Below are 25395 nucleotides of genomic sequence, written 5' to 3' on the forward strand. Positions count from 1 at the left end.
TATTATTTTTCATGTCAGTGTTAATGTCATGAGGCTGATGACTCCATGACACTTTCAATTTGACTCATTAGGATTTGATTAAGAACCAGATTTGTTCTTTGTAATTTCTGTCCAGTAAAACTATTAATCTATAATCAATAGACAGATCTATATAAAGATATAATCTATGTTTCTGTCTCATATTTGTTTGGCATTAAAAGGACCTGGAACTTTTGTTTTTCCACTGAAAACTCTGGTTTTCACAATAAATGCCATGTGGGTGAAGTTTTATGGATGATACTCTGATGTCCCATTCTCCTGAAGGCAGCACAGAGCTGCACCACCAGAAACTGACAAACACTGAAGAGAAGAAGAGTTATGATTAATGTAGTTTCAGTTCTATCCATGTTTTAATGTTGCAGAGCTATTTTGCAAATAGTTCAAAGTTTAAACTGGCATGTTGAACATCTTTTATCTGGTCATTTTGTGGAATATTTAACAACTAGAAAATGGCACAAAATAGGAATATTTCTTCCACTCTGATTGGCTGCTGTTACCAATTTTAACTTGAATGTTCGTTGCATTTTTCATAGACGCCTGTGAAAATAATTTCTATTCCCATGACTTTTTTGTTCTCTGGGAAATTATCTTGATGATAAATACAGAAACAAGCATAAAACTCAAAACATCTACAATAGTGATAGTAATATTAATGATATAATAATAGTCAGTGCAAAGTAGCCTAAATCCTTGGTGGGGGGCGGAGAGGGACCTGGATAAAGGCTGGGGGGGCGCTGGGCTGAAAAAGGTTGAGAAACACTGATCTAGACATTTAAACACAGCTAGTCTCTCCGTGGACTGAGCAGGAATTCACAGGGTGTCGTGGCTGTGTGTGAGTTTAACCTTTTGACCACTTTACAGCTGGTTTAAAACAATCTGGTTCTGCCAACAGAGTAGAGCTCATAAAAACATCTGTCTTCATTCAAAAGAAAATAACACTTCTTTGATCTTAAAAAACAGGTTTTTACTGGAACATAGTCAACTAGATTAAAGTGATCTAGCTAAGGATACTCCCCTAATTTGAATACAGCAGAGAAGGGAAACATGTCCTCCCTTTAAAAGTACAGGACCCAGAACATTAACTTCAGATCGCTTCAGGGTTACCCATGATGCTGTGTCTGGGGAACTGTGTGTCGGTGAAATGGTTCCCCGTGAGCTTGTCTTGGTGTGTGGATGTCTGTGGATTGAGGTAAATATTGAATTGGATGCTGGTCTGATTTTATTAAGTTTTATCAGTTTCATCTAATAAATGTTATGTTTGGACTTGGGAAAACGTTTGTCTTTGTCTTTATGGTTCAGCTGATACGGTGACGACATCAAGGAATCCGGGCAGAAGAGAGAATGAAACGAGTCAAAAGATTTAAATTCTTCTTCTGATTAAAATTAACAGTTTTCATGAGCTCTGTGCAAAATTATCAGTATTAAAACAATAAAAGAAATTAAATATTTCAGTTGGTGTGCAATGAATCTAAAATATATGAGTTTAATTTTTATCATTACATTATGGAAAATAATTAACTTTATCACAATATGCTAATTTTTTGAGAAGGACCTGTAGACCCGACGAGGAACAAAAGACACAGGTGGGTGTAAATACACAGGGAGTTTAATAAAGGAACAAGACACACCTGGGAAACAATCAAGGGAAGAAGAGACCGGACGACACAGAGACTCACAGGGACACAGATCTAAATAAACAGAAAAACCTAGAAATGAACACCCTGAAAACACAGATCCCAACAAGTTCTAGCAGAGATACTATGAAGGGAAATTGTAAGGTTATGTGAAATTATAAAATAAACTTCAACACAAATATAGTGCAAAAAATTGTACAATGTTCAAAGTGTAAAACTGACATTGTACCAACTTATGTCCTTTCCACTCTAAATTAAAGCATACTCAGTGCTTTAAGTGTTCTGGTGTGCAACGGCAGATTGCAGCCACTACTGGAAATTTAATACCACTATGTATCTGGATTTTTTTCCAGCATATGTTGCTTATTGGGACTTTTAAAGGTGTTACATCCGTCTGCATTTCCCCATCGATATGTGTTCCCTCTACAGTTCTGTCCAGTCAGCAAAAATATGCAGGCATAATTAAAGCATATTCAGTGCTTTAAGTGTTCTGGCATACAGCTTTTTGTAAATTTAACACCACAGCTTACCTGGAATTTTTTCCAGCGTGCGTCGTTTACCTGGACTTTTACAGATGTTATGTCAGTCTGCAATACTATCAATATGTGTTCCTCCTACATCTTCCAATGAGCTTGTAGCAAAAACATGCTGCAAAAACATGCATGCTTATTGGAAGCTCACTTCTGGCCCATGACTGGAGCTTTCTGCTTCAGGATGACTATGGAAACTGTGAAGGCTCAAACATTCTGTCTCTGCAAGTCCTCCACGCAGGTCAAAAGTAAGATAATATTGCTAAAGTGCAAAGGGCTTGCACTTTTTCTCAACAGGTCTAATGTTGAGAAAAAATATATTTTCCAAAAGGAAACCATAACACTGCCCATTTTGTTTGTCTTGTCACTACTTTGTTTTTAAGGATCTTTTACTTTTATGTTTACTTTTTTATGTTATGTTTCATGTCCATTTAACAGCATGAGGCATGGTGTTAATAAAAGTGGCTTCATGACATGTTAAAATTGTCTCGTGGATTTTAGTTAGTGTATTCTTTGCGATTTCTGTCCAATAAATCTATAAATCTATTGATCAGTAGACACAGAGGTATATAAAAATATAATTTATGTTTCTGTACCAGAACTTGTTTCCACTGAGCACTGAGTTGAGAAACCAGAGCAGATACCACTTCTGCTCTACCAGAACTAGTAATGTGAATTGCAGTGAGAATGGGTAATTCAGTCTGAAATCTTACCTCGAACATAAAGGTTGGCAGGACTAGAAAAGCGAGTGCCAGCGCTGTTCACAGCTACACATTCATACTTGCCCTGGTCAGACTCATCACTGTTTTCAATCTGAAGTGCTCCTGAGAAGAGAAGCAAATATATTATAATTCAGATCTACATTACATACTGATATACATGCACATAAATACAAAGACTTTAAAGTTTGAAGTGTCACTGACAAAACTTTGAAACTATGCATAAATTATCATACATTTTAGAGCAGCACCGATATTAATATTTGTATCCTCCTGAAATTGTCAAAAATTCCAGATTGAGTTTAGGTGACAACGGGCCTGATCCATAAGAGCTGATCTGTTCAATCTAATTATGCTATGTGCTCTGCTGAAGTGTGGTGAACATCGCCACAGCAATGTAAAGCATATGATGTACACATATATAGTATACCCGATATTTGCGCACTTATGTTAGCCGTAACCAGAATTTGAAATTAATTGAAATGTCAAATTTGACTTTATTTTGAAAAACTAACACCCAGCATAACACCGGCTCCTGCCTGTTCAGCCTGTTTCAATGGTTGCAAGGGAAAACCAAGAGTTGATTATTATACCGGGATGTATTAGCTATTCACATGCTTTTACTTTGGTTTTGGACGATATGTTTCATGTTGTAAGTAAGCACATGGCTTACTTACAACAAAAGATGCTTTGGAGATGACAACATCCACCATAAAAGACACCAGACAAGAAAACACCAGTTTTACAATTTATATTTATATTTTATTGCAGGAGGAATTCTTATCTAAAGGACTACGTTTCTCAAGGTGAGTTGCATAGCTTCCATTGTTTTTAGAACACTATTATTAGCATTGAACAGGAGCTGGTGGGGAGCGGCGTCTGTAACACCAAAAATAAAATAATTATGTTGGGTCTTCTTCGGGCTCAATTAAAACATTGTCTAATATGTTATATATTTTTTCCACTTATTTGAGGAAATCCCAAGTCGCTCCCAGCCAGCTTAGAAACCCTCCAGTATGTATTTAGGTATGGTTAAATTCCACAAGGGTTCAGGGTTCACAGACAATTCTGTAAAAAAAGCTAACAAGACAACAGCTCACAGCCTTAAAGAGTTCCAGGATTATCTAGGTCATATCTAGGTCAACATGTTGACCTAGACATGTTGTAATTTAACTAAAATAAATGCTGTTTGTGATACCAGTGGCGCAAAAAGTGGGTATGCAGCGTATGCAACGCATAGGGGCGCAGCACCAGAGGGGGCGCCAAAACCCCGTCTGGAGGGGGCGGCGTGCCGATGATGTTTACCCATACACTTCAGCGCGCCTTACGCTCCTTCACCTCGTTGTACAACGTATTGTCGCCCCGCCGGGGGTACGGGGGAGGGGAAGGGCCTCAGGTCCTTAGCCCTGGCCTGACGTACCTTCCTTCAGGGGGGGGGGGGCATTTATGTTTTCGCATCCACCTGAATAATGTGTAGTTGCGCCACTGTGTGATACACCAAAACTTCATAACTTCAAAAATGTAAATCTTTTGTTATATTTTTCACTGATGAAGGTCGCCATTTCTAAACCTGCTAGGTTGATGAGTTTAGTGCATTCTGAACTGAAATCTATAGAGTAAACACAGGAAGGCTAACTTTACCTGAGTTGTTGTTTATCATGTTTTACTGGTGTAATTTTAGATAATGCCACAATGTGTCACTCCATTGTAACACATTGTCACAATGTTTTATTACTGCCAGCTTTATTACTGGCGGTAATGAGACAATTAAATGTGGAGAGACTCAGACGGAGAGAAACAATAATTAAAATTGTTTATTGATATGAATTAATTCAAGTTCTTTGGCTCTCGGATCCCAGCGGAAGACAATGTGTTGCGAAATGCAATAAGCTTGGATGAGCATTTCCAATGCAGATTAGGGATGTCTTCCCCCCTAGCCCACTCAGTGGAGGTCCTAGAAGGCTGTAGGCATGGAGAGCCAAGACCATGGAGAGAGATGGGGTGGAGGTCGGTTGAGCATGGCTGGAGAGTGGGTGCCGCCACGGCTAAAGGTCCTTATAAACAGGAGAATGATAGGTGATTGGCGAAGACAGGGCATGGTCCGATGCTGATAGGCTGACACGGTGATTGGATGATTCAGGTATGGATGGAGAGTCTTCCAGTTCGAATTTACACCTAGACTTCATTTCAATCTGGAGAGACTCAGACGGAGAGAAACAACAATAAAACAATAAAAGGGTTTATTGACATGAATAAATTAAAGTTCTTTGGAGCTCGGACCCTGGCACTTCCGGGGTCCGAAATGATGTGACATTGGGTTGTCTTCCCCCAAAAGTGAGAGCCGAGACCGATGCCGAGAGGTGGTGAAAGGGGGTGAGAGAAGGGACTAAACTAAAGCAGGACCTACGAACAGAACCTTAGGAATCTGAAGTGTTTCGGATAGTTAGGGATCATAATGTGGTGTTAGAGAGAGGATGGTGGTGATTGAAAACAGAGAGACCCACTGACCGGATGATGACTGAGGTGACCTGAAATGATGCGATTCTGGTTGATGAAGGCCAGCTTTTGGGGACATCATGATGCTGCAAAATGATTCAAACTGACATGAAGGTCAGCTATTGGCGACATGGCGATTATGCGAAATGACGCAAAGCTGGTAGATGAAGGCCAGCTAATGGGGACACACTGATGATGCGAAATGATGCAAAGCTGGTAGATGGAGGCCAGCTGTGACAATGCGAAATGATGTGAAGCTAGTAGAAGAAGGCTATCGTTGCAGCGTTCTATTGGGAACTTTGGGATGCAAAGTGATGCGAAGCTGGTAGATTAAGACCAGCTTTTGGGAATGCTGCAATGACGTGAAACAATGCGATGCTGGTAGATAACAGACAGGTACTAGAGAAGATGAAAAACTGGAAAAATATAGGAAATAAAATTACAGTGCAAAACGTGATTGAGATTTGAAGTGGGTGATTTTGTATAATAGCTGGACTGGACTGAACAAAGGCTCAGAGAGGGTAGCAGAAGATCTGAAATCAGAGACAGCTCATCAGCAAGGGTATTAAAATGACCAGGGCTATAACGAGCAAAGATAATAAAATTGATTGATGCCAATTGATGACATGAGACAGATTGGTAGAGGTTTGGCTTTATGGTTCGAACACGATGGCTTATTGTGGAGAGCGACGATGATGACTGCTTGCAGAAATGACCCCTCAATAAACAGGTTATGGCAGATTTCGTAAAATGCTGAGGGCTCAAGCTGTTGAAATGAAGGTTAGGCTTCAAGCTACGCTGGAGATTCTCCCAAAAAGAACAGGCTGAATTAGAATGGGATAATTAGAGAGGAGATGCCATCCTAGATTCCCAGCCATTAGGTGGTGCTGGCTCCATCCCCATATAGAGTTGAGCATATGGGGCAGTAATAAAACTCGATGAGTTAGATTATTGTAATTTTGGCATTTGAGGATTAAATTGTTTTTTTTTAATTATGTAAAGCTTTTGAACTTGTTAAAACGTGACGTGCCAATGAACTTTGCTTGGACCCAGGCAATGATGTTGGAGATTCAGTTCCTCCAGATGGGGCCGTGTGCAGGACAGCTTACGAGTGCTGATTGTTTGTTGGTGACAAACCTGCAAGAATGATGGTAGGTGCCTAATGACAATTGGCCCAGAAGCGAGACTGGAACAAACGCGTTTGAGCGTGGAACCTGGTAAGCTAGAGGCTGCATCAACCTAGCAGTGATAGGATGGCCTGGGAAATAATAGTATGCGGATTTTGGACGATCTTGTCTTCTGGCTTGCTCTGTTCTGCACATCCTGAAGAAACATGAAGCAACAATCAGCCACTATGCATTATGAATCTGGGAAAATTCCTATAAGTCAAACACTGAGACACATTCTTTTAAATTGAGGCTCTATTTAAGGTTGCCTTTGATTAGTAGTGAATAGAACACAGAACAAAATTTGATGTGAAACAATGATTGGATAATGGCCCTTGGCAAACAAGAATTTATGGCTTGTTTAACAATTGGTGAAAGCACTTGAACTGAGATGTGCCATGGAGGGATTATTAACCAACTTCTTTCAGCAGCCACTCTACTGCGCATCTCGCCTTCGCAACTGAGGCAAGGGAGGGATGCTACTATTTACTAATTAATTTATTCATTCATTCAGTTAAAAGCCCTGAAGAGTTTGAAGCACAGACGAAGTAGTGCATGCGAATAGGGCCTACATGTTCGGGGAGGGGATAGATTAATGAAAAGTTCCTGCATTTCCTAGCATTGCAAAAAATGAATGAGACATGTGAGACATTCATTTCTTACCCCAACAGCCCAAGGTGCTGATGAGTGGTCTAATAGTGGCTGTGCGGAAGTGAGAAAAGCTGATGATGCGGGTACTGTTGATACTTTTGAGAGCGGGTGCCACCATGGCTGAAGGTTGGAGGCATGGAGAGCCAAGACCCTGGAGGTGGAGAGGGGGTGATTGAGCATGGCTGAAGGTTGTTATAAACAGGAGCTTGATCGGTGATTGGTGAAGACAGGGCATGGTCCGATGCTGATAGGCTGACAGCACATGATGCGGTGATTGCATTAAGTAGGTGAGGCTGGAGAATCCTTCAGTTAGAATTTACGCCTAGGCTTCATAACAAAACAAAATAAAAACGTTGAGGTGAATCTGGTTCGCGTTCCACATGAAAAAAAAGAAGAGCGCAGTGGGAGAGAACCGGAACCCAACACAACTTCCGAAGAACCTACATTTGTGTCCACAACATTTCTTTCCAGAAGACTATGAGTCATTTGTATGAGCAAAACTGTCAAAGGCTCTAACAAGTGATCGTTACCTTTTACGGAGCTAAAAATAAATGCTTGCTGTTGTGCTGAGACAGAAGCTCTTTGAAATGCCACCTATCTTGACAGGACCAAGGCCAGACCCTGAACAACTGGTAGCAGAGCAGTTACACACTTACCGGATCAAACATGTCACTCGTTTCATTTATGTAGCTGGAGGTAGCAGCAGCAGCAAACAATTCCTATAGCCATTTCTGTCCTCTTCCTCGGTTTGTTTTCCTCATCTTCATTACTGCTCATAATGTCTACATTCCCATCAATTTAAACACGCTTTGGTTCAAACTGAAAAAGCTTAATGATGTTAATGATGTTACTGTTTTGGCTGGAAGGAGCTAGAGCAGTCAGCATAAGTGACTTGACAGTATGGATTATTGCAGCAGCTGCAGCTTGGACGGCTCTACGCACTGTGAGTACCTTGAGATTTTCTTTTAAATAAAAAAAGAAAATAGTTATTGTATGTGTAACGGTCGGTATTAATGAGTCTCCAGTAGTCAATCATGTTTCGATTAAATCCTTTATTCTGGAGGAGAAGAGTAAAACAATAAATCAACCTCATCTTCAAATCTCCTTGCACTCCAGCCTAAATGTGAAAATAAAAACAATGTTCAACCGAACTGAGCTGGATTAGCACCGGTTGTTCGCGCCAAAATAAAAGAAAGAACATTATAATAAAACTGGTTCTAAGAACCCACTATGATGGTAAAAATTGCAAAATAACACATTAACAAACAACAATAAACATCATATGGTAAAACTTTAACATAAACAACATCCGTACAGAAAACATATATCGCAGCAGTGAACTTTCCTGATTTATCCACAGCAGCGCGGAACAACGCTGTGAGGGAAAAGGGGGAAGTGGAGATGCTATGAGGGCTGGACCAAGCTACGGAAGCCCAGGAGACACAAACAAGGCAGAGTGCAGAAAGGCGACCCCCGCAGGCAAAAACATTATAACAATAACTAAATAAGATAAAATTTGCAAATTCTTAATATAAAATGAATTAGAAATTATCATTTTAAAAAAAGTACATTTGTAACTCTGTTACATATGTTTTATTGTCTAACCCTCTTTACTATTAACAACATTGTGGAGAAAAGAAGATATTTTATGTCAAAACATCTTGTACGTAGCGCACATCAGTGTGAGTGGGGTGGGAACACAAAAGGCTAAATCTTATTGGTTAGTTTAGTTTTGTTAATTTGGCGCTTTTTCTGTGAGCTAAAAATGAATGAACTCTGCACATTGTTCTAAGATCCCGCCTGAGCTTTTTAGCGTGCGCAGTTCTGACGGGGTCGCCAGTTTATTAGCCTTTTTGTGGTTTCACGAACTGAAAAGCTCACGGGTCACCTGTCTGACACCAGCAGATGCCGAAGAAAAGAAGTTAGACAGATCAGAGAGTAACACAAAACTATCACTGCACCTGACCAGCACAAACCTAAACCACAAAAACAGCTGACTTTTTTTTTTATTTTTTTTTTTACAAACAATCCTAAATAATAGAGACATGAAAGCGAAGCCTACCTTGTGATCCATGGAAAGACGGGGATGTTGATTCCCAGGTTCAAGTGGTGTCAGACGTCCAGAGGAGGAGATGTGATGGAACATTGTTTGCTTAATTTCTACTCTTTTGGGGAACGTTTTGACTAGATTAGAATCTTTAACCTGCAGTCTGAGACGTTCAGTAGGAGCAGCAGATGACCCGCCAGAACCGCGCACATGGTAAAAAGCTCAGCCAGGATCCAAACGACCGCTGTTAAAACTAGTGGGATCAAATGCCGCTCATTCATTTTTAGCTTACAGAAAAGCGCCAAGCCGCCAAATAAAAGTAAACTGTGACTTTTATTGTTCTTGTTGTCATTTTATCAACAAGGACAACAATGTGTCTGTTGCCCACCCCAACAGACTCGTTACGTACAAGATGTTTTGACACAAGAGTGGGTTTTTTTCTCCCCAATTTTGCTAATAGTAAAGAAGGTTAGATAATAAAAATTCCAGAAGTTATTTTCTTTTTTAAAGGAAAATCTCAAGGTACGCAGAGTGCATACAGCCGTACAGCTGCAGGTGGTGCTGCCCTCTGATAATATCCTACAGGCGTCTGTGCATAATTCTGAAATTTAACCCTAGAAAAGAGTTTTATACATACAGCAAATTATTTTAAATGTTTTATAATTCACTTAAAAAAAATTCTAAAAATAAACAAATGTTATTATTTCAAGGTAAAAACATTTAATTGAATAATTTGCTTTGGCAGTGCTCCCTAATGACAATTGATATTTTTAGAACTTGCTCACAGGTGACTAACGAGGTCCCCTCGGGCGACCGGTGTCCGCGGGCACCATGTTGGTTTCACGAACTGAAAAGCTTCAGTTCGTGACCTAGAAGAACCAGATAACCACCTCTCTTCATCCTTCAATCATCTCCTGAGGTTGATATGGTACAGAACATTTCATGATTGATTCAGTTTCTTATTGTGATGGAGATGAGGCAGTAAATGGAATCACCATGTTTGCAATCCCCAAAAAACGACAGTGATTTCTTGTCCTGGAGACGTATCTGATGTAACTCACAAAGTGCTCTCTCTAACCACTGATCAGCCAAATATTGACACTAGTTGTGCATGTTGGAGCCAACAATCTGGCAAAGCAAAAGTCTGAGATTCTGAAAAAGGACTTCAATATTCTTTGGAACACTATGGGAAAATTAAAAATGAAATTATTTCTCAGTGGTCCAATTACATCGCCTCAATGGGGAGACGAAAACCATTCCAGGCTGGACATGATAAACAAATGGCTGATTAAAACCTGCTCTGCCAGCTCAGTGACCTTCATCAATAACCTCTGGATCTACAATCTTAATACACATGGGATAAAGCTGCTAACTGCAAACCTTTTTCATTTTATCAACAAGGACAACAATGTGATCATCACTTCAGAAGAACAGGCTCAAGGATGTCTGACTAGGATGGAAGCCTCTGTGTATCAGGAGCAAACTATTCCAAAACAAGCTGATGAAACAACAACTGGGGACAGAGCGACTGGTTCCCCTCCTCCTTCCCCCTCCCTCTCTGCTCCTACACTCATTCACTGCATTCACAAGATACCTATGAAGAAATGTCTTCTGGACCAGAGTTTCTCAAATTTACGGATGGAATGAATCAACAGATTCGCCTCGGCACATCACTCCTCAGCACTCACGTAGCAGAATTCACTTCATCTAAGCCTCTGAGGATCCAGCACTATGCATCTCTGGGGTCTGAGACCGGGATCCAGATATCTTTACACTCGTCTTCCTCCAGAATGTGTCTCGCCCCCCGGCACTGCAAAACAGGACATTACATGCCGCTCAGCCTATAGCCACCGCGGGGGATCCAGCACCGCCTCCCACCTGCCACTATGCACGCTCTCGAGCAGTGTAAGCGTGCGTCCGCCAGGCCATGCGCACCAATCAGTTCAGCATGGTTCCCTGACGACAAACCAAAAATTTGGTGCAGATCGACCGATGTAGTGAGGAGATACCGATGTAGTGATGGAATGACCTAGGGGGCGCACTGGAGTCGATTTACAATTCAATGCTGTTGGGCTTTCTTGAAGATGAGCAAAGGTCATACGTTTCTAGTTTGGTGCCAATCGGAAGGTGCATGTGTGAGTTAGAGACAATTGTATGCATATGGCGAGGGACTGCCATTTGGCCACGCCCCCATAGGTCAGCCAGCATTGACAGAGTTCATCATCAGGTCATTTTATGTCAGTTTGGCAGATGATTAATTCCATATGAATAACACAGTAAAAGTAAGACATACAGTAGAGAAAACAGGTGACTTTCTGTCGGAAGTGGGCGGGGCTAAGGTGATGTCATCAATTGACCCTGTGAATGTGATGAGGGGTTGTCTGTAGTAAGACATAGGAGGTCTTATGCAGCTGTGACCTTCTACGTATGTGGAAGTTATCGCATCTTGATGTTTCATGGCGAAGTCAAAGTTTGGCACTTGGCCACACCCACCTGCTTTGATGTACAAAAATTCCTGTGATAACTTTTGACCTTTAAAGTCTCAACTCTCTGCTGACTGAGTTTGAAGTCTGTATCTCAAACACTGTAGGAGGAGTTCGATCAGATGCTTCTATGAAAGAAAGAAAATGGTGGATTTTAATCCAAAATGGCCAACTTCCTGTTGGGTTTTGACCATGGCTCCAAGAGAGGTTTTTGTAGGTCCTGACAAGATACACATGTGTACCAAGTTTCATATTTCTAGGTTAAAGCATGGCTTGGGGCTGATTATTTAAAAAATTCTAGGGGGCGCTGTAGAGAAATTAGGCCACGCCTATCAACGACTGTTATGGATTCCTGTTTGGGGATGAATAAGGATGCATCCTAGTGAGTTTGGTGCAACTAGGATCAAACATATGTAATCTAGAGCCAAACATATGGATACGGCGTTACAGGTCACTTTGCCATGCCGCCATTGCCACACCCTCCGTTGAAAACTCTTGGCGCTTTAAAGCAAGTGAGACCAACTTATCTGTCATCCAACACAGAATAATCTTGATTAGGTTGAGCGAGCCAGAGATGGAGCTTTCCAAGAAAAAAAAAGTACTTCCTGTTCTGAGAGGGCGTGGCTTAGATGGCGTCAGACATAGAATCGTAGGGGATCCAACCAGGATCACTCATGCCAAGTTTGGTGCCAATTGAGGGGGCACCAAAGAGCAGTGTGCTTTTCGTCCTGGTCGTTAAACACTGGACCAGCTCTACACCCTCAGCAGGGTCCTGGAGGGTGCATGGGAGTTGGCCCAACCAGTCTACATGTGTTTTGTGGACTTGGAGAAGATGTTTGACCGTGTCCCTAGGGGGCCTTGTGGGGGGTACTCCGGGAGTATGGGGTACCGGGCCCTTTGATACGGGCTGTCAGGTCCCTGTATGACCAGTGTCAGAGTCTGGTCCGCATTGCCGGCAGTAAGTYGGGCTCGTTTCCGGTGAGAGTTGGACTCCGCCAAGGCTGCCCTTTGTCACCGATTCTGTTCATTACTTTTATGGACAGAATTTCTAGGCGCAGCCGAGGTGTTGAGGGRATCYGTHTHSGTGVYCTTAGGATCGCATCTCTGCTTTTTGCGGATGATGTGGTCCTATTTTCTTCATCAGGTCGTGATCTGCAGCTCTCGTTGGAGCGGTTCGCGGCCGGGATGAGGCTCAGTGCCTCYAAATCCGAGGCCATGGCCTTGAGTCGGAAAAGGGTAGAGTGCCTTCTCCGGGTCAGGGGGGTCGTCCTGCCTCAAATGTAGGAGGATCTGGGGATCTTGTTCACGAATGATGGAACTGAAATTAAAACATTAGTCTTTTAACTCACTTATTGTTGTCTTCTTTGTTCAGCCTAATGAGAAGAGTGGTGCTGTTTTATAAATGTGCCCCGACAAAACAACTCAAGGCGCTTGAGGGGATTATAGGATTTCCACATGGAAATCAAAAAAGAAGTTATTTTCTACTATTGTTTTTTTTACTATTTTCTACTATTAATGCATACATTAAAACACAACAAATAACATTTAGGACCATTTGTAATTTAGAGGCATAATTAAATGAAAATTTACATAAGTTGCTTTAAAAAAAATTCTTTCAGCATGAAGAAAGCAAATAATTATTTTATTTCAGGTTTTAAAGTGAAAACCTGAAATAAAAGTGGTGTACAGAACTGCTGCCCCAGCCCAGGCATACTTAAATCTGTGGTATGTTAAAAAAAAAAAAGTTCAAGTCACCTTGAGAAACTGAAAAATATTCCTGTAGACATGGTCATATAAGAAGTCTTGGCAATGTTTTCTTTCCACTGGCATCTTTAGCTTGGGATTTAAGACAGTTTGCTTAGGACGTAGTCTTAAGCCATTTTCCATTATCATTTTTAAACATAGTCATTTGGTAAGCTAACAGTAAATGTCGCAGTTTGAGCTCAAGTCATGGCAAGTAAACGGTCGTTGACTACCAGTGGTCAGGGGACCACAGTTTGAGAAATTTTATTTCACCCAGATGTATGGAGAATGACAACACAGTAGTTTATCATTTTTAAATTATGTCTTGGTTTTATGGTGTCACAGACTCTTTAAACTTTAGAACCAATTATCAAGAAATAAAACAAATAGAAAGCTAGGTATCATCTTAAGCTTTGAAAACTATATGTACAACCAAACAGACATGGGATCCGTTTTTACTTATGTGTGATTATTTCATAAAGCAGATATGACATGACACGCTTGGGTTTGTGGTTTTTTATTTTATTTTGAATTATCACCCTGAGTCTACATTTGTTGCAGTAAATGTTTCTAAATAAGTTTGACTTGATTTTGATTTGAAGTTAACTTGAACTGACATAACACGAGATTAACAAGATTAAGATTAATAAACATTTTTGCAATACAGTAAAACTGTCTGGGAGTTTCAACTGAAAGAGCAACAAATCTAAAATTGACAAAAATAAAATCACAATAAAAATAAAAGCCTTTTTAAAACCATCTGCAAACTGAGCTGACTGTACACTGAACTAGGATGTCAATACAATCATTCAGTTAGACGATACAATTACATTCACCAGTTTCTCTACATTACGCAGGAAGATAATTTTAGCATTTTGAGGTCTTAATAATGTGACTTAATTTATACATTTATGTATATATGGACACTGAAATCAATCTTACATTGATTTCAGTGTCCATCACTGAGATGCAATTGTTTTCATAAAACTATCAAAGTCAACACAACTGGACAGAGAAATGTTGATTTTACCTGCAACCTTTTTTAGGGCAAAACTTTTGCTGTTTGTACAATGTACAATATCTACATTACCAATTGATGTGCAGTGTGAACACTAAAAAACTTTGTGAGAATACACATGACAAATGTTATATGCAGATATAATAATGAATATTTCATTTATCATGAGGCACAAAAATTAAATAAGGCATGATTAGCTAAAACTAACATTTCTAAATAAAATGCAAAAATGCTTCAAAGAACATCTAGAAAAAGCAGGTAACTATAAAGAAAAAGTGGGAAGAACTAATCAATGGTAACTATTGGCATGTACCAGCAGTATATACCACAGACATACACTTAGCCCTTTCTCAGGTCAGTGTCATTACAAACTTTAACCCACACATACCACATGCAGCTTGGCACTTCCAACTGGGAATTAGCCATTTCTGCTAATTGTGAACTTATATAGTCTATGCAGTTGACATGTTTTATTTATTTTTTGTTGTTGAGAGTTTATTTTTTTATTCGTTAGTGAATTAAGGAAAGACTTGTTTTAATATCTACTGTGTACTATGATAAACAAGTACTGAGATAAATAAACACTGAGTTCAATCATATCTTTGAAAATGTTATCCCTGTACATAACAGTGAATGAAAATATTAAGTAAAGACTTCTTTATAGTCTAAAAATGGGAAAAGTCAAACACAACATTGCCGGTAGATGTAAAGAAAAAAAAGACAACTGGTTTTGTTTTTAATATTTTACACTTTACATTTGTAGTCACTATTTGTGACCACAACCTGAGAGAATAAGTATAATAAAAATACACAGTTTAATATCAGTTATTTTACATGATTTATCAAATCACAGTGATTTTAAAATATGGTTAGCTGTTATTGTTAGGACTCTGTTAACATTTATGTTAATGGTATTTATTTCCATACTTCCTCCTTTAGTCTAGTGGAAAGGATGTGTCTGCTGAAGGCAGAGAAAGTGTTAAAATGAGGACAGAATGAAGAATGAGGGCAGAAATGAGATAATGAGGATTATCTGAATTGAAGAGGATAAAGGTAAAGGAAGGGGACAGTAAACAGATTTTTCTTTACCTGGTATTCTTACCTCTTATTGGTGTACCACCTGTGACGTAATTTGAATGTAAATAAGATAAAGAATCAACATTAGCATTAAAAGAAAACAAAAAGCAGGGGGGAGAGAAAAATACAAGAGTGGCAGGTAAGCAAAGTCTGCAAGTCTAATTATTAAAAAATCATTAAAGAAGAAATATAAGATTTATGTTGTTTTACATCTAATAATTTTTAAGAACGACTGTAAACATTAGCAGTGGATGCAGTGCAGTTTTAATAATATCTATAGATAGAATAATACTTTATTGATCCCCTAAAGGGGGTAAATTTAGTTTGTCCCAGCATTGCACATAACAACAATAATAAATAACAATGAGCATATGACATGTTCAATACATGTGTGCTCATGTACTGAGCACATATTGCTCAGTGCAAGAAATATATAATCAAGATACATATAGATAATATGCTACAGCATATTACATAATAATATAACATATGTTACTAATATTACATGATAATACAAATAATATGCTATAGCACATTATCTATATTGGTTTTGCGTTTATGAAAGATCAGGATTCTTAAATTAATGATTCTCTCAATAGATTATTTTTTGCCTTTGCTGGTGTTTCACTTTGTGGTATTTACTTCCCTTTCTCCAGTCACTGTTTCTGAATTTCTGTTGCCTCATTGTACTATGCTATTCTTAGTGAATGAAACAAAAAAAAATTGTATATCTTTTTTTAGATCATTATTCCTTGAGTATAAATATTCCGGAGGTTATGTTTTGTTCTTTTAAATTTTGCTCACCTTTAGTTTCTATTGTTGTCAATCTTCCATGACTGACTGTTTTTTTTGGGTTCCTATCTGGATTTAAATTGTACTTTGGAGTTTGGATTTTAAAATTTCCATTATTAAATAATTTATTCTTGTTTCCATTAAATCTCTACAGAATTAACTTTTTCTTGTGTATAAAATTAAGTTAGTTTTAGAAATTGCTAAATATTTTAAAAACTTTGTCTCAAACTGACCTACCTTACAGGACAGACAGTTTTCACAAATTGTTCATCTCGGTAACATTGCATGTAAGCTGCAGTATGTTCTTTTCTGGTCAGTTTGAGAAGCAACGTGTGCTTTCGTTTTTCTTTTTTTTTTTTCCAAGGTTTTTATTGGCTCTTGTGGTCTTTATTTGGAGTTGTTAGACAGAAAAGAAGGTAATGAAAAGGGGAAGACATGCGGCAAAGATCACCAGGCTGGGACTCAAACCTATGACGTCCATACCAAGGACAATGTGGATTGTGCTTTGCCCCTGTGCCACCACTGCCAAAATTGGGATGCATAGTGTAGATATGTTTTGAAAAATGTCTATTTTACATGTGTGTAGTTGAGTAAGGGATGTGTAACTTATATGCCCTTATATGAGGGTTGGTGTTTACATGTGTGTAAAATCTGGATAACCAACCTGCCTTCCTTTATTTGATCAGAACCAGAGATTATTAGATAGATAAATTATCTAATAACCTCTGAAAGACAACAGAGGGGGATCACTGGAAACTGTGTGGTCCCTGGGGATTTTATAAAGGACACAGCAACAGTTTCAAGACTGACACCTTCCATTCCTCTTCATTCTAAAAAGAAAATAGTTAAACTAGCTTAATTGAATTGCTTCTATAGGTAACAAGCAATTCAGTTAAGTTTATCCAACTGAACCAATTTAATATATTCTAATCATCCAACTCAATTTAATTTATTTTTAACAAATTTATTAAGTATGTTTAAGATAACAGATTTAAGTCAGTCTTACTCAAATCATTTAGTTTACTTCAAAAATGGTAAATGAACTTATATAGTAATTTTGACCACTCAAAGCGCTTTGCACCAGAGTCACATTTATTTAATGCACAGATCGGTAGGCCTTGCCCAGGGGGCACATTGACATGTGGCAGGAAGAAGCTGGAATCTAACCTACAGCCTTCCGATCACAAGACGACTACTCTACCCACAGAGCCACAGTCGCTGACCAGGGAATCTTTCCCTGGTCAGCTTGAGTCATGGTGTCAGACGTGGGATACAAATATGGTATTGAACTTAATTATTTTAAGTAAAGTCAAAGTATGGTCATTTAAGGAAAATATTTGTGTATTTAGAGGACACTGTAAAAAGAGTATTAAAATTTAGTTTGGAACTACTTAAGTTTGAGTTGACTTTCTGTAGAATTAAGTCAGAGATTTTAAATGTTTATTAGAAGAAAATAAATGATTTGAGTAAGAGTGACTTAAATTTGTCATGTTAAACCCCCTTATGAAGTAAAAACTTAGCTAATTGAGTTGGGTCATCATACTAAATTGAGTTGTTGAGACATAGGATATGAAACTGGCATTGAACTCAATTGTTTTAAGTAAAGTCAAAGTGAAAAGTTCCTTTAGGTTAAAGATTTGTAAGATTTGAGTTAAATGAACACAAAAAAGTAAGTTGTCATAGCAAAAGCAAAAGAATGAAGTGAAATTAATGTAAATAAGTCCATAAGATGAATTGTAGCCCAAATACACTTTTTAGAGTGTTTGACAGCTAATTTTTTTTTACACCACATCATAAAGTTAAGATGTGTTTCCAGTTTGCAAACCTTTTCAGAAATCATTGATGGGCAAACTTCTGTTAATTCTAGAAAGTAAAACTCACCTTCGTATCAGTGAATATATAACGAGGCGTGCAACTTAAAACCTTTCTCCAGCTTACTTGTTGGAGCTATGGATTGATGTACATCATTACTTGTTACCTTGGGCAACCCCTGCCTAGTGTAAAATGTCATTTTCAGTAGATTGGAAACGACCGAGCCGCTTTTCCCCGAACGCGGAAGCTGACGTGCAAAGAATCCATTGTGGTCAATTAGATAAAATCAGAAACAAAGTTAGAAATAATCTGAATGACCTAAAAAATTATTTTTAATATCTCAGAAATCAAAGCTGCACAAACGAAAATTTTAACGACACAAACCTGCACAAATGGAGCACTAACCACTAAGGCTATTTGCTGGATTTATTGACGTGGGTGGGGTGTCAGGTTCACTCAGCTGCACACCGCTAGCCTCACCTTGAACAACTGGCGATGTGCAGGTGTGAGCTGCGCACAGGGTGCCATATCCACCTTATTCCTAGCCCCCATGAGGCTTTGCTTGATTTATGGGCATGACTTCCACTGCGAACCGGAACTGTCAGTTGTTCACATGTTAGCAACTTGCTAACCGGCTTTCCACAGAGGTTTTAGGCAATAAAATATGTGGAAATTCCAGCTATCACAACTTGGCAATATTGTTTACCGCTACCTAAAGCTATTGAGGGGAGGGATGGCAACTTGAAGAAATGGCTGGAAATAACCCGCACTAGCAAAGTTAGCTACTTCACTGACTCAGTTACTTCGGATGCAGATGCAGGTTTTCTTCCCTTTCTATTCATAATGAAATGAGCACAAATAAAGCATTTTGAGTTCTCTCTTCAAGTTCAGAGTTTTTAGCCAAATTCTTTTTGTTTCCTTATCTGTTGGTAGGCGATGAAAACTACTGCTTTTTCTTTGAGAGCATGTTCAAGACACACCTGTTGCTGCCACAAATTAAACTTGGTCTGATTATTAAAGTACAGCCACAAACAGCACCATAGCTACCCGAGCTCCGAAAGGGCAGATACATTCCAGTGGCTAGTTGATCTCTATAACAGGTTAATGTGTGATTCGGTTCGGTTCTAGCTCAGTGGGGAGATTCTCCACATTACGGTCTGGAGAAAGGTAGCTGAGGCCATTTCTCGACTGATTATGCAGCATTACATGCGGTGACCGGCACGATAATGAGGCAATGAAGTAACTGCTTCGCCACATAGAGACCAAGCACCCTGTGCTTAAGCAACACACCTCGGATGTTATTGTCTCCCATCACTCGCAGATGGGACCATCTTGCAGCAGAGAAACAAGCTCTGCTGCAAGATTAGTCGTTATTGAGTTAAAATTTTCATGAAGGTAAAATGTAAGTTTTTGTGGCACATCTATATCTTATTTTGAAGCGATATGTAAACGTTACCATAGCAACCAGAGTCAGAGAGCATTATGGCAGTGGTGGAGAACAGAGGAGAGGAGTAGAGCTTATGAGTCTTAAATCTGGGGAAATCTCCACAGGCTGTGATAGTCTGGCCAAAACAATGTTGATATGCTCGATCTTAGATTGGAGTGGTCCCAGCGTTCTACCGACTGAACCAGTCGCAGTACAGGAGGATCAGTTACCCCCCAACCCCCAGCCCAAAGTAAGATTGCCAAGCCTTGACTGGTCCGTGGTGGTAAAAAGATTGGGGACCACTGATCTAAAGTAAACATTCAGTATTATCTAGCTTTTGAACACTTATTGGTTACCCTTTAATCTTGTTTATAATTGCTTGTGTAACTGGGTTCTGCTTCACTCCACTGTACCGGCCGGCCCAATAACCCCTCGACTCTGCGTTGTGTAGTTTTTGAATGAAGACGAGGAGTTTCTGGTTGATCTGCAGTTTATTTCCTGAATGAGAACATATCGGGGTTCAAATCAGTGCAACTGCTCAGTTTCACTCAGCACATTGTCGTGCAGCTTTCACAGACTGGCACTGAGTACAGGAAAATATAACCAGCCACACAGAGAGGGGGCGCTATTCCTCCATTGCACTGATACATATAAAGCAAGTGGGATTCTACAACCTAAACCTAAACACTGTTACACTTGCACATCCATGGGGTTGTGCAAGTGTATGCGTTTGATCTCTGAGTTATTAGAAGTTTAGGGAGGTGTAATATGCCGTGTTTGCGACCCATCTTTTGGAGCTGTTGCCGCACTGCGACATAACCTCTCCGCTGCTTATGGACTTCAGTGGCAAGATCATTGTAGAACTGCACCTGAAAGTCTTTGTAGAGGATGTCCTTCCTCGTTTTTGCTGCTTCTATAACCACCATCTACTTGTAGTTCAGGAACTTCATAATTCAGGCTATCGGCGGGGCTCCGCCTCCTCTTTATGGTCCGACCCGATGCACTCCCTCCATCACTATAGGGCTCTGCAGAGGGACCACCTCGAATGCCTCCGGTATCCACTGCTCTAGAAAGGAGCAGGGTTCTGGTCCTTTAGCAACCTCTGGCAATCCCACCAGCCTGAAATCATGTAGCCGGAATGTTGTCTCCATGTCTATCACTTTATCTTCCAACATTTTATTAATTCCTTTCAAACTTTGTACTAGTTCCCATAACTCAGAATGCTCATCTTCAACTGTTGATACTAGGGATGTGCCGATCAGGTTTTTTTTCTGCCGATACCGATCACCCCCTGAGGGACGATCGCCGATACCGATCACATTATTATGTTTTTTTAATCATAAGCACTACTGGTTATATTATGTGGAAAAGGAACCATGAATTCACCTTAATTTAGACAAAAACTTGTTTTTAATAACTTTTTCCAAGAAGAAAACTAAACAAAAGGGCATTGTGCAAATTGTACTGCTATCAATAATATTATCTTTAACAGACTGATAACATATGGAGGCTCTGAAGAGGCTAAATAATGCAAAGAGCCAAAATAAAACCTCTCAACATTGCCAAAAAAATTCAAGTATAAAACTTAACATTCAAAGGCAAATACAGGATCCATTACAATAAACAATCCAGAGTTACTGAATGAAAACTTCCTGTTAGCATGGCGGCTAGCTGATTACTGCTAGTTCTGAGTGGCTGTTTCTGTAATTATGCAGAGCAGGGAGGAGATCGATTATTTTTTTTAGAGATGATCTGTCTCATGCTAGGACAGCGAAAGTTTTAATACGTATGTAAAATGTATTTTTTTAGGTTAGATGCTGCAGCTTTAAACAGAGGTACGGTGTGAGAGTCACTACCAGGTGGAGCAGAAGTGGCGCTCCGTCTGTGAAATATTACTACCTGTAGCGCGGAGCAGCGGTTCAACAGCGAGAGCAGAACCAGCGTCTTACATCGCAGCTCGAAGACTTAAATAATTTTGCGGGTTTTTGCGGGGCACAAAGCCAAAGAAAAAGGCCCAGCAAGGGGACAACCTAAATGAAATGCCACAAGGCCAGCTGACTCTGTATCTGTTGTTCAATGAGGCCCTGCATCCTCCCTCCTTCATGTTCCCATAGAGGTGCGTGACAGGATGTATCCTGACATAATCAGTGGAAAATGATTGCTCGAGAAGGGGAGGTTGCTCTCGGTGAAGGAGGATGCTTTTTTCTTCTGCTCCCTCCCTGCCCATGCCTGCCCTGCTTGCTCTGTTTTTGTCCTATTTTTTTCTATGTTTTTGGAGCATTTCTTTGCACATCCTCCAAATTTACAACAAATGTAGATCCTCCTGAGAACTGAAGAAAAGAACTGTCTTCAAATTTCTGTATTTATGTGATTTCCTACCCATTTAGCTCAAAAGGAACACCTTAGTATTTTTTTGTTTATTTTATTTAAATTTCACAGCATGTCCATTGTCGTGGACATCAGGACAATTTGAGTCTAAATTATGATGTAATTCAAAAAAATGGAAAATGTACAGATTATTGATTAATGAATCACATTAACCCAACAAGAGGTCAAATTTGAAAAATACATTTAATAACTAGAAGTTATCCATTTCTGGTTGCAGTCTATTGCTTGTTACTTGAAATAAAAAACAAAAATGGCTGCAAGCTGCAGGGGTGTCGCTAAACTCTATTGCCCAAGAAATGAAGACTTAATTTATTTTTACTTAATTGTTTACTTTTTATTTATTTCAAACATGATAGAAGTATAAAATTACACACATGAACAAGGACTTTCTTCAGAATATAAGCACACATGGCCTATCTTGCCTTTCCCAGAGTCAAAATCTTCTGGACTAAAAAAATCAAAAGTGCCAGTGATTAGCAGTAAAATGATGAGGAATAAGTTTTGCAAACTTCTCAAAGGGTCTTCCAGCAACTGGAACCATTATGATGAACCAAAGAATACCAAAGCCACTGTGAACAGAAGGGAGCATCTTAGCTGACTGTCACAAAGTGGTTTGACGATAAACCTGTGGTTTATTAATGGCCTCCACCATTAGTGAGAAAGATCTGTGATCTACGATATTTGCAGTTGATGGTCAAACGAAGAAAAAAAATTGTGTCCATGATCAAATGTTGGTCATAAAGATCCAATATTTGGATCTTTATGACCAATGTATGACCAAATGTTGAGCTTTCATTGAATGTCGACCAGAACCAAGAAATGGACAACCCCAGCACAAATGCCTGGCTCTAGGCAAACAAACAACTTAATCCTGGCCCACCTAGCACGGCAACTTTCCTGCTCTCTCTCTGGCTCTGATGGTGCGTTCACACCAAACATGTTTCAAACATCAGGCACATCTGGTTTACATTCAAAGTGTATGTGGAGGCGCATTGAGGGCTGTGGAGGAGCGTTCCGAGCATCTAGTGTGGCATGATTTGAACCATTTAGACCATTTTTGACATTCCACATAGACTGTGAATGTAAACCAGATGCACCTGATGCTCCAAATGCTCTTGGTATGAACGTAAAAAAGGGCTCACGTGTCAAATTTGAAGTGTCAAATGCGTTTTTGACATACGTAAAGTGTTTGGTGAGAATGCACCATGAGTCTGTCTCTTCATCAGATTGTCCGGGATCTGATAAAGTTCCCCACCAGAGGCTGATACTTAACCTCATCTTTATCTGGCAACTACAGATCTGAATCTCCCTCTACTATCTTGTGGAGAATCCTGTTTCACGTCTTTCTCCTACAACAATGTGGAGTCATTAAATACACTGAAATGGTCCTGACGTCCACTACAATTGACATTCAGAAAAGGTCTGTTATTTCTAAACAGAAATTATTAAATTGTTTTCACTGGTCAAAAAATTATTATTGGTATTTAATCAACAAGAATATAAATATTATAATAAAAAAAAGCAAAAGAAAAAAAAATTTGACTCATCTGCCCTCTTTCCATAAAATGTGATTTCTGGCAGGTAGGCCATTTTGATTTAGGAAAAAAAGGGGCTTCCCGGTATGTAAACCTATCACATGACACATCCCTGGAAACCTGTAGGGCTTAGAAAGGGTAACTCAAAGTAGGAACAAAAAATAAGATTCAACAAAATGTTCATTATAATGGACATAAGTGTATGGACCGGTTCTCAAGAGGATATAAAATATTTTTTTTTGTTTTTTTGGTAAATCATAAAGCTCAAAAGCTCTGAAAAGATCGTACAAATAGCAAAGGAATTATAAAAATAAGCCCCACAAAATGGGTATCAAAATAAAGATTAATTTGTGAACTTGAATATTATATTGGTACCAAGTCTGTAGACTCAGTGTATGTGACGGCCCATGCATATCAACACACAAACGGACCCCGAGTCGGCTAAATGTCACTACATAGTGAAAGCTAAATAAAAATTAATAACTGGAGTTTTAACCCTCCTGTAGGGGTCGAGTGAACTTCTCCTGAGCTTTTTACAGTGTAGTTGGGTCGCCGGTTTAACAAATTTTGGGGGGCTTTGCGGACTGAAAAGCAGACGGATCATCCAGCTGGCTGATCATGACGTTTGTGCTGGTTTTGTGCGATTTGTGCAGCACGCACATGTTGCGCATGTGTATCATGTGCTCAGTGGCAGTTTCTGATATGGGCGACGTGGGCAACCCCACGGCATCATCGTGTGGGGGGTGGCATGCTGAAGTGACCATATCTATACTACAATAATAAATTCTGGACACTTTTTGTGAAATATTGTACTTTCTTTGGCACTATTTCAGATGGATGGTAGTAGGGAAATTTCCATTTAAAAAAATCTATTTTCTGCCAGCAATATCAAAAAAGCTACTAAAGACAGCCACAAAAAAATGTTTTTATCTGATGCAGCAGCCTAAATAACATCTAGGAAGGAAGTTTCAATGAAATGTTTATTTTGTCAAAAATGATCTAAAATTAGATTTAAAAAAAATAAAATAAAAACAGCAACAAGGAAACGATTGAAGATGGCCAAAAACGTATGCCTTTTATTGAAATCGGATGAAAATGACAAATTTGGAGAGTGGTTGGAAAATATTCAATTTTGTTTATTTTCAAATATCTTTTCCGTCGGTCAAATTATCTTTGGAAGCATTTTTGTGGCCTAATGTTTATTTCCCAGACCCCTACAAAAAAATAGAGCTTGTTAAGGCCACACAGCAGGCTGGGCAAAATGGGTTTTGGGGCTTGGTTTCAACATATATTTTTCAATATGGTGTCCCAAACATGCCATGTCTGCTTTAGGATCAATATTGAAATTTGTTTTATTATTCAAAATTAAATGTTTTAAAGAATCTTCTTTTAAAAGTAAGTTTTTCTTACTGTTCTTGTTTTGAAATATGATTTATATATATGTTTATAGAATGTCATTACAAATAAGTGTCAAATTGATTTCATTTTTTGACTAACTGGCTTTCAAAAACCCCATATTTTTCTATTTAAAGGTGTGTTTGTGGCAAGGTACACCTACCCCTCAAAATCTCAAAAACCGTTAGACATAATGGACTGAAATCTTTTCTGCTCTTTCCTGGTAATACACTTAATAGAAAAATGCATTTAGAGTACTAAAAATCAAAAGAAAAAATATTGACTGCCGGTACCTGGTCAGCACCAGCTACAGTGAGAAAACAGTTAGGCCGAGTCAACTATCAACTTCAGCACAAAGGAACACAGAACAGATGTGGTCAACTTAAACCCTTATTTTGGAGTTCAGTCTCCCTTGCCTCCAGTTGGAGGGAGGAGGGCCAGGGT

At 39.2% G+C, this 25395-nt stretch overlaps 1 protein-coding gene across 1 annotated transcript in view; it reads right to left on the reverse strand.

Annotated features, from left to right (window-relative positions):
• The window catches only part of ptprfa (protein tyrosine phosphatase receptor type Fa), a 159254-nt gene that overhangs the window by 110181 nt on the left and 23678 nt on the right, over nucleotides 1–25395 (reverse strand). The window contains exon 6 of the mRNA XM_017304279.1: nucleotides 2917–3027. Within this exon, the coding sequence (XP_017159768.1) occupies nucleotides 2917–3027 (111 nt within the window). The remainder of the gene's footprint in view (nucleotides 1–2916; nucleotides 3028–25395) is intronic.

The sequence above is a fragment of the Poecilia reticulata genome, linkage group LG4 (genome assembly GCF_000633615.1).
Source record: "Poecilia reticulata strain Guanapo linkage group LG4, Guppy_female_1.0+MT, whole genome shotgun sequence".
In the NCBI taxonomy this organism is placed as follows: domain Eukaryota; kingdom Metazoa; phylum Chordata; class Actinopteri; order Cyprinodontiformes; family Poeciliidae; genus Poecilia; species Poecilia reticulata.